The 10332-nt window shown below is 40.2% G+C and overlaps 1 protein-coding gene across 1 annotated transcript; it reads right to left on the bottom strand.

Moving 5' to 3' along the window:
- Positions 1 to 2754: 2754 nt before the first annotated feature.
- Positions 2755 to 9885, bottom strand: psma3 (proteasome 20S subunit alpha 3). The gene is made up of 11 exons (XM_030775115.1): positions 9782 to 9885; positions 8815 to 8897; positions 8287 to 8410; positions 7575 to 7676; positions 7156 to 7229; positions 5478 to 5550; positions 5130 to 5195; positions 4485 to 4531; positions 3499 to 3566; positions 3117 to 3181; positions 2755 to 2980 (listed from the first exon to the last, which is right to left on the bottom strand). Exons 1-11 carry the CDS (start codon positions 9800 to 9802, stop codon positions 2936 to 2938), a joined length of 768 nt encoding a protein of 255 aa, XP_030630975.1. The 5' UTR covers positions 9803 to 9885; the 3' UTR covers positions 2755 to 2935.
- Between the last annotated feature and the right edge of the window lie 447 nt (positions 9886 to 10332).

Here is a 10332-nt window from a genome sequence, read left to right as displayed (position 1 = left end):
GTATCTTTCAGCAGGATTTCTGTGAATGTAGTTGCAGAAGGCAGTTTATTTCTCCGTACCAAGGGTTTGGCCTGGAACACGTCTGCCCACTGATCTGGGTGGCTGCAGTGCATAGGTGAGCGAACAGATTGAGCGTTGGGTTTGATCCCTGACTGAGACTGAGTCCATTGTTGGGGGGGGGGGGAAGGGGGACCATATTGAGTAGCGTGTTAAGATTTTTGACACCGCTGATTGGCTCTCGAGCAGCGCACTTGACCCAGCATTGTTGCCCAGGTGCCCGTGCCGTGGCAGACCCTCTGCTTGGGTTTCTGATGCAGAAAACCCATGCAGTGTCGCAGTGCTTGGTTTGGTCTGAAGTGAAGCGGAAACCCAGTTGTAAATGCGTATTAACATGCAGCAACCCATTGAATCACAGTCAGTAATAACATGTGGCCTGGTGGTACCTTTTTTTTGGTGTAGCTGTCCCAGACGATGGGGTGATATAGCCCAGCTGATATGATGCTATGGGAGGAAGTCATCCTCAGAGGAGATATGGTCTTTATGTTTGTCTCAGGGATGCGACTTTCTCTCTCGACCTCAGAAACCATGAGGTAAAATGAATGTAATTTTGACCTGGCCTTTAGTAGCAGTACATAGAGGAATCTGCTTGTGTCTCAAAACATTTTTATTTGTATTTTTAGAGTTTAAGAGGAACACCTTAGTGTGTGTTTAAATGGTTGATATAATTATTTGGACTCTGCTGTACATGTACCATACCTGGAGCTCAGTCTCTGTGTAATAAAGTGGAACGTCTGTATTTGAAGAGGGCTGCAGTGGTGACTGTACCAAAGACTCATTTGTGCCAGTGGGCAGTCAAAGATAATGAGTTTAAGTAAGAGGAACTTTGATTAATTTTCAACATTATAAAAGAGGATGTCATGGTACTTGCATCCTATTGCCCTTTTTTTCAGTTAATTAACTGTGCTGAATTACTATAAGCTGTGTTGTGGATTATCATGTGATTTGTATGGTATATGTCAGTAGCAGAAATGACACACAACTGTTTGAGACTTGAATATGTCATAGCTGTCTAATTTGCACCAGAGTTTAGTCGCTTTTGGGGGAAAAAATGCAGAACCTTTCTTAATTAAATTGTTCTTTAGGATATTAGTAATGTTTATCATCTCTTATGTGTCATGAAATATCATTCTCTTCTGTGCAGATTTTGTTAACTGTATAATGGAGAGTTCAAGCGTACACCCTTTTTTGAGGTTCACCTATGAGAGATTCTTCAGTTCGGTGACCTAGCAGGTCAGTGAGAGTGACTACATATCAGAGGATGATTGGCAGTACAGATGTACTGTTGTGTCTTTGCGTTAACTTTCAGTTCCACTGCTGCAACTTTCAGTTCCCTGTGCTCTACTGTAGCTCCATGTGCTATGAGGCCCTCTGTTCAGTTGCATTTGTTTACCGTCGAGGCGCTGAATAGTTTCAGTTACTTACGACTTTCACAAACCAAATAAGAGCACAGAAGTCAAACAGCTGACGGGTCGTCTGGTTACACGCGTCACGCCATCTTCACGTTAAAACCGGTTGGCACAGTGGAAGCAGTCCCAGCTCGACTCTGAATGACGTCACTCTTTAGCTGTCACAACGCTGGCGGGAGCCACGTTCAACAGAAGCTGCTCCGTCTCTCTGTGCCGTTTAAAATCCATTTATGGGTGGCAGGACCACAAACAGTCCTAACATTTGCAATTTTTTTTTTTTTTTTTTAAGGACTGTTTCGTGATTGTGTTCCTGCTGAGGCTCTGGAGAAACTTTTGAAATGGATTTGATGACCTCTTTTCTCGGTTAGAGTCGAGGTCTCACAGCTTTAGATGACACAGCATGAGTGATGTCAAGTCTCTCTGGCAGCTTTTCTGCACAAGTACTTCTTAAGCGTTCTTTATTTAGACTCCTTAAATTGAATCTCGTCTTGGTCAAGTTGTCAGCCTCCGTTTTTGAACAACACAAAGCACAATGCGTGAAAAGGTGTCCCTTCCGTTTGATGCGTCTTTGAATAGCCAAACTCTGCTTTTTCTCTAATAGAGCCATGTGAGTCAAGTTATGGAGCGTAAAACTTCTAGAGAGATGTGACAGTTTTCTCAAGTTGGGCTATTTTTGGACAGATGTCGGATGAACAAAAAAAAAAAAGTGATGGTCTTTCACGTTCTGGGCTACGATGTATAACTGGGATAAGAAGGAACTGAGGCCTCCCTTACAAGATGGTTGTTAGTCAGTAAGCAGTAAAACAAAATCTGCCAGTCCTAATTTAAAAAAAAAAAGCTGTTGAAAGATTCTGTCAAATTCCTTTTTTGACAGTGTTGCAGTCAGAGCTAAACCTTTTCGTGCACGCTTTCGGCTGTCCGGCTGTACATTGGCCAATAAAACGTAAACTTGGTAATTCGTCATTGGATTGTGACATACAGTTGTTTTATGGTTCTCTACGCTGGTGGATGGCACTGCTGGCCTACAGTACAAGGTTCAAGTCCTTGCGGTGTATGACTGAAAACTTCTGTTGTGTCAGATCAGCTCAGCGTTTAAATAAAAAATAAAAAAAAAAGCTTGTTCGTGCACGTTATGACAAGACTGCACAGAAGTGTTTAATGGAAAATGGATGTCGTAGCATTTTAGGTTCGCGGCTTGCCCTGCATTTTTAGGTTTGTTTGTTTGTTTGTTTGCTTTTGTTTTTGCTGTAAGAGAGAACAGACCATTTTCCTTTTATCACAATTTATTTTCAATTCTGCCAAAAAAAAAGAAAAGAAAAAAGAAAACATGACTTAAATGGTCCATGAACTACAAAACATATAAAAGAATTCTTGCTGTTTTGGGTGTCAGAGTTGTGAAGATGCTTGAGAAGCAGTAGTTACAGTAGGGTGGAGGGGGGGGAACGCTGCACACGGTTCGACCACGCGCCTCACATGTTATCCTCGTCCGAATCATCCTCTTCCTCCAGAGAATCCTGAGGACAGAAACGACAGCGTAAGGCTTTAGAAGTCGCAAAAAAGCGATAAAGAACCAAATATAGGTTTCATTGTGGAAGATAGAGACCCACTCCCCCACCAACCCTCCCTAAAGAAAAAAAAAAAAGAGCTTACTTTAGCATATTTCTCTGCCTCTTCTTTGATGTCTTTGGGAACCAGTTCATGCTTTCCCTTTGTCACTGATCGTATGAAAGGGGATGGGGAAAAAAAAAAAAAAAACACTTCATTAATATTTCATTTTGTATACCTCCCAGTCTTTCTTTTTTCTCTTTTTTTAGGTACTTCCTCTGATCTAACGCTGCGACCGTTTTGGCGACGCGCAACCTCACTGAAACGACGAGTCTCAGATGGTAGCGCAAAAAAAAAAACCGATCGAGGCTGCCGAAAGTTACGCGGTGAGGCGTAACCGTAGGCACTCAAATCCTGAGGGGGGGGGGGGGGGGTGATATTAATGTAATAATATGCAATATGGTCTAAAAATACATTCAGCCATTACCTTCTCCAACCCAGCTGAGCTCCAACTCGAAAGCTTTGTCTTTCACCTCGTCGTGGACGATGTAAATACTACAGAGAGAGAGGGAGAAAACTCAGCATTAAAAAAAAATCTCGATAATATGTATACATTCAATGGTCGTGGACCTCGCCAACTACAAGACAAAAAAAAAAAAAAAGAAGCAAGCAAAACGTGAGTGACTGTAGTTTACTAACAGATTTGAGAGCCACTCCAAGAACTGTCATGTATCTTCCACACTGAGCTGATTCACCAGCTGTTGTGCACATGTTGGCCTGACTTTAAAGGGAAAGCTGACAGCTGACATTAGGGCCGTTTTCTCCTCACAAACCTTTTCGTAATGAAGCTGTCGGCACATTTTCTGATATGGTAGTTAGGGAGATCAACATTTAGAAATTTGCTGTTTAGATTCCCAATATTCAGAAACGACGTGATTGTTTGAATGTCAGTGCCTGACCAAGCAAAAATAGCTTTACACCCCGTGTTTGTAAACGCTGCTGATTTGTCATCTGTAAGAACAGACAAGAACACCAGCAACTAGACAGCATGTCACTCAAATCTTGATCCAAATAAAAGGAAATCTGACGCTTAAATAAAAAAGTAAAGTAAGTGCTATCATAAACTCAACTGTTGAACGTCCCCTTTGAGATGTTAAATGCAAGGCACTGAATGTGTCTTCTACCAATGTTTTTGCAATCTACAACACAACCTAAAATCTAAATACCAATATCCACTATATCAGATTAAGATATCTTTGTGGCCTTGGATTAAAATGTATGTATTGAAAATAATGACCCTCTTCTAAATACTATACACGGCACAGAAACGCAAAGAGTCGTGCTGCCCTCTTGTGTACCAGTCAAGTAATTCTGAATCCGGGTCTTGCTGCATGAATCTTACTTTGGCTGAAGGGAAAAAAAAAAACAACTAAATCCCTCCATCCATATGTGCACACACACAGATCCACTTACATTTTTGCCACCTCTTTCACCAGCTCTCGGCAGGTCATGTCTTTCATCTGGGGGGGAAACACAGAGGTGAGTGAGTTAGGATGAGGACTCTCCAGGACAAAGATGTGTACGGGGCAAAGGACAGGAGGAGTGAGGAGGAGGAGGACAACACTGCAGTGCTTCTTCCCTAAGCTGCTTGTACAGCATAACCTTCTGTCAGCTGTTTCCAGCGTAAATGTGTGCCAATTGTTTTAGTCTGCACATTTAAGAGCAGATCAGCAGAATGCAGATATGTCTTTTCTTTCTTTTTTTCTGCTTTTATCAGTTAAAAAGAAGTTAAAGAGTTGGAATACAGATACCTTCTACAGTGTGCATGTATGTGTGTGTGTGCACGCTTGTGCGTGTATATACATGTGTTCTGAAATGTTCCAAAAAGTCCTCTACTGAATTTCATTATAATTACATATTAAGCATCCAAATTCCAGGTACAATCCTGGTACACTTGAACATGGGTTAAACAAAATAAATAAATAAAACAGGGTATGTTTGGAGAAAGAGTAAAATGTTTAAAGAGAAAAATTACATTCTGAAGGCAAGAGTGAAGGTAAACCATAACACACGAGTGGTTTCTTTACTGTACATGTGAAACAAGCGTTATTTCTCTACCTGCAGTTTTTCGATTTCTGTCTTTGCAGCTTGTTTGGCTTTTCCAATGGCACATCCCCAGTAGCCCTAAGAAGGATCAAGTCCATTTTAATTACAGAACATTAGCAAAATAAATCCCAAGACGGCATTCAAAAGTTACATTCCCAGTTATTCTGTAACTACCATAATTTAATGCTGTTTTCCTTCAACAAATACGTCACAGAATTCAAGAGCCTGACTACGTTTTTCAACTTTTATTCATACGTCTTATTTAAACTCTCTACAACTCTCGTCATCACACTACCATCACTCTCTGTCACAGAGTTAGAAACCAGGGTTAAAAATGTGTAAACTTAACGTAAAACTTACATATGAAATTCCTGACGGGTCAACCATGTACAGCTGAGGGCCGTCGTCTTCATCATAAGAGCCCAGAATGAAACTGAGGAAGAGAGAAATGACCGTGTTAACGCATTACCCACAAACAGCTTCAGAATGAGGGGGGGGGGCCTGGGCCTGTGTCCATGACAACGCATCTACATGGAATAATATTTGAGCTCAACTTTCTCACAACGCTGAAATAAGAGAATAACTGTGCTGTCATTTTTTCCTGCTCAACACTGATATTTTGCCCACTGCTCAGAGTTAGCGTTTGTTTAAATCCCCTGTTTTCATGTTTTAACCTAAAGGACTGCCCTAATCTTGCAATGCACAATTATGTACTACTGTGTGGCGATAAAAACCATGTCTCCATAACGTCTCTATAATAAAATATTTTTGAAACATGGCGACTGCATACGGGTAATGGACCTCGTTTATAAATACCAGCCCGGGTAACATTGCTCTCTCTGTCTCTCTCTCACTTTCTCTACCTGTTGCACCTGAGCGCTCTTGGTTTGCATGTGGATGCTGCGTCGGCCAGACAGGCTAAGCAGGTTTAGTGTTCTCACAGAGAGAGCGGCCTATTGGTCATTCTCTGGCGGTTTTTTCCCCCCACCGTGAAGCTCTGTGATTACGAATCTGCTTCACACTTCTGCTGTGAATTATTTATAATTTTTTGCCAGGTGACAGGGCAGCAGTGTGGTTAATTTTGTTTGCTGTTGTAGTTGTTGTTGCAGTTTGTCCGGTCAAAGTGGGACTACCGGGGAAGATTTCTTTCGGGAGGGTTTTTATTAGGGTAGTTGTTTTATTTCCTGTTTATTTGCATTTTTATCTTATTTTCTATCTTCCTATAGCACCTGAGTTGCCTTGTGTGTGTGTGTATCTCTGTCAAAAGAATTTAATTTAATCCACTATCAGAAATTAAGTTAAGAGTCTATAAATCTGAAGCCTGCGTTTTCTTTAACGTGTTAATTTTTGATCTGGAAATGTTTTCCTTGCGAGCAGGCTACTTAAACATTTCTTCAGTTAAACGTCCGCCTTTTCTTTCCTCCCCTTTACCGGGATTACCACAAGCCTTCTCTGAGCAGAGGACCCGTCTTACTTATCCCTTAAGAGACTCTGACCCGTGTTTGTTGCTTTGTATTGAATATAGAAATCTTCTGTTGGTCATATCTAGACTGGAATGTGCTTCTTTAAATAAATAAATAGCAGTATTAAATAGTTTTGCTGTGCTTGGTTAACTTCCACCCAAGGCCAATACAATTATTAATTTATAATTTTACTATTATAATTATTATTATTTTGCCTCTCTGTCTGAATAGTGGGTGGAGTGGTGGATATCACCTGGCCCCTGAACAATTAAAACTGTCCCACTACCACCACAACTGTCTGTATTCTTTTACAGTGGATTGCTATGTATACATAACCAAGCGTATACTAACTGAAACTTCACTTTAAACTGCAATGACTGTCACCACTGTTTGATTTACATCACTCAATATCATGGGCTCACCATTGTGATGGACAGAAAACAGAAAACACATCAACTGACAAACGTGACAAGCTGATATTCATATATTTGTAGGTGCTGAATTCATTCTAATAACCTAAACATAAATGTGGATATTGGAGCTTTTACTTTGAAGCAAGCTATGACCTCTCCTACCTGCAACCAAACGGCCTCACGGCACTGTATAATGTGTAGGCATGGACGTACATTGCCACTCTGTCAGCCAGATGCTGTCAACAGAAACACAACAACACAATACCACTCAGACACACAATGACAATCACAAAATTTCACCTCAGACCAAGTGAAGTGAAAGACGTTATAACTTGAAGAAAGAAGTAGCTTAGAGACTGAGACATTTGTCCAAGTTTAACAGAAAACTCTGAAGGGTGTATGAACCAGTAGTGTTTTGAGAGACACCATACTGACACACACACATACAGAAAAAAAACAGGTTAAGCCCTTTAAAATGACATTACACGCTTTTAAATTTTACATAACAAATTTTCACATTGAGTATGAAATATAACACACAGTATAACAAGAGCTTAACATAGAAGGTAAAAGTCTTTTACCTTCAGAGGGATGTCGTGACCATAGTTAGAGCGGAAGTTCGAGGCCTCTTCTCTGGCCACCTCAGACAGGGACCTGGCATCAGCGAGAAGCCCTGCTACAGCCTGAAGGGGACAGACAACATCTCATAGGCTATTTGATTCGAAATGAGAACCAGTCAACTAACAGCACTCTTCACTGATCCGTTGTTCGGTTCAGCGTACGGGCTGACTGTACAGTGCATAATTCAGTTAGTATTCTGAATGGAGCCTACCATGAGGGGCAAAGATCTGAGGCTCAGGTTAAGATATACAGCAGTGACCATGGCCAAAAGAACAGGTGGGGGCTTGGAAGGCAATCAAATATCTATGTCCAACCCTCCCCCTAACATTCAAGCTCTTATGTGTAAATATGTACATGGAGTCCTATTCAACATTACGTACTGACAAAAATCTACTTTGTTAACTATTCATCGAAGAAATAAATTGTTAAAGTGTCTGCTATGCACTGTTATGATTACGCTTACTGTCTGGATTTTGCTACAGCCTTGCTAGCAACATGACGTATCTTCTTCGCTCAGATCTCTTACTAAGCGTAGGCTAAGATAATCACCACCGCTGTTTGGAGGATTGAAAGATGATGCCTATGAAATTCTTACTGTAGAACAGAAATGAAAGTGTTATTTTGGCTCAAGCACCCTTAAGACCCCTTTATCGAAGGACAGAAACTGCTTACCATTCCAACGTGTCTGTCAATGTTAAAGATCCGCTTGTTTGAGCCCTCTTCGTACAGTTTGGACAGGACCAGCTTCTCCACGCCAAACACAACCCCATCCTTGCATCGGATTCCTATGGCTGTGCTGAAAGCATTAAGATAAGGGTGTGATTAGGATTTGAAGTTCGAGCACACACGAAAAGAAGAACAGACAGTCTTTAGTGAGTTTATACGCTATGGGTCACATCTACCACAACCAGCTCATTTCATGTGCTCTCTGACAATGTAAATGTGAAAAGTAATATACCAACGACATATTAGGTAAGAAGCATTCAAGGTAGCTTTTCTGAGATAAAAAAAAAACAACAAACAAAAAGAAAACAGGAATTAAGACTTCTTGAAGCAAAAAGATTGACAGTTGCTAGTATTTGTCTTCTCAGAGGACGAAAACCAAGCTGTGGTTCACAGTAAGCTGTTAAAGCCAAACTGCAATGGTCAGAATTGATTTCTGTACAATAATAAATACAACAGCAATACAATAAAACTTACCTGCTGTTTTCTACTGCTTTCATGGCATATTCAACCTGAAATACTCTGCCATCTGGTGAGAATGTAGAGGCAGACAAATCATACTAGAAGAAGAAAGAGAATTTTGTATTAGTTCTTCAGTTGCGTGCAATTTATAATAGTAGGTTCACAGCAAGTACAAGATCATAATATTGTAACTATAGTATTATCCAATATATAATAGTGGAGGCTTACAGATAAAGAATGATGGAACTAACATAATGCTACTACTCTATTATATTATACTGCTGCGGGTGGTGGCCGAATTTCAGTGTTTTCTATCCTTTGGAAATGAACAAAACCTTCCTGTATTTTAATTTAAAATATAGACAGATATCGGTTGCCGAATGTTGTAGAGCTAGCTGTACATAGCGATCTCATGGCATGACATTTCAGAAAACCTCCTACTGACAAACAGTCACATGCAACTGAAGCAAAGAAAAGGTCTCCGAAAAAAATATGTGCTGTGAAGAGTGTAGAACTAAAACAGCCTCGTTTGGTAACTCAAATTATGCCCTAGAACGAGTAAAAAAATCCAAACGTTAAAGATAAAAGTTACTTTCACTTTAGACAAGCTTGCTCCATGACTTGCTCTTGGCGCTAGGTATGCTATTTCAAGTCATTCATTGTAGCTGAGTGACTCAGCAGGCCCCAAAAATAAATGAAACGCAAATAATATTTATGGAGCGCCAACTTTATTTTTTAAAGCGTGAGGCCTCGTGTACACTTTTTAAGTCTTACTAGGCCAAACCAACCTGGAAAAAAGATGCTAACCCCACCAATGAGGGTAGCAAGTAAGCTAGTTTGGAAGTTGGCAAGTCATCCATAAGCTTGTCACAGGCCGGAGCGCAATTGTTATTTAGCAGTATAGCAGAAACTGTGAGCATCCTTAATACTACAAATTGTGTGAAGACACGGTAGACAATTTTTCCAAAATTACTCCACTTACTCCAGTCCCGATCGAGCTCATTTTGATCAACGAAGTACAATTCTTTTGTTTTGATGATACCGGCTAACTACTGCATCGGCTAGCCACAGTTCATCAGCACATCGGTTCTCCTTCTTTCACGCCAAAGCAAGAGCGTCACTGATTGGACAGAATACGGTCCAATCACCGAATAGTTTCAATACTGCGACAAAAGACGTTTCAAGTCTTCAGAACAAGAGATAGCTGATGTAAGTAAGTGTTGAGATAAGTGCTAAAATATATTTCGAGTCAGTTGAAGCGAGTTCAAATGAATAGGCACAATTTATAATTACTGAGCATATTACATAGTTAAATTAGCATATGACTATTGGTACTATGTTGATATTATTAGTATTATTTCCAATTCACCTGGTAAGAATCTCATACTAAAATATAGTAAAAGAATTTTAGGCATCCCTTAGTTGTCTTAGTCGCTTAATGTCAATCAGTCAACATTAATTTTGTTTAATTAACTTCAATGGGCTTTTAGTTTAAAGAAAGAAAAAACAAAGAAAGAGAGAAAGAAAGAAAGA

The sequence above is a fragment of the Chanos chanos genome, chromosome 1, assembly GCF_902362185.1.
Source record: "Chanos chanos chromosome 1, fChaCha1.1, whole genome shotgun sequence".
Taxonomy (NCBI): domain Eukaryota; kingdom Metazoa; phylum Chordata; class Actinopteri; order Gonorynchiformes; family Chanidae; genus Chanos; species Chanos chanos.
The sequence above is the reverse complement of the archived record's forward strand: the minus strand, read 5'-3'. Positions and strand labels throughout refer to the sequence as shown.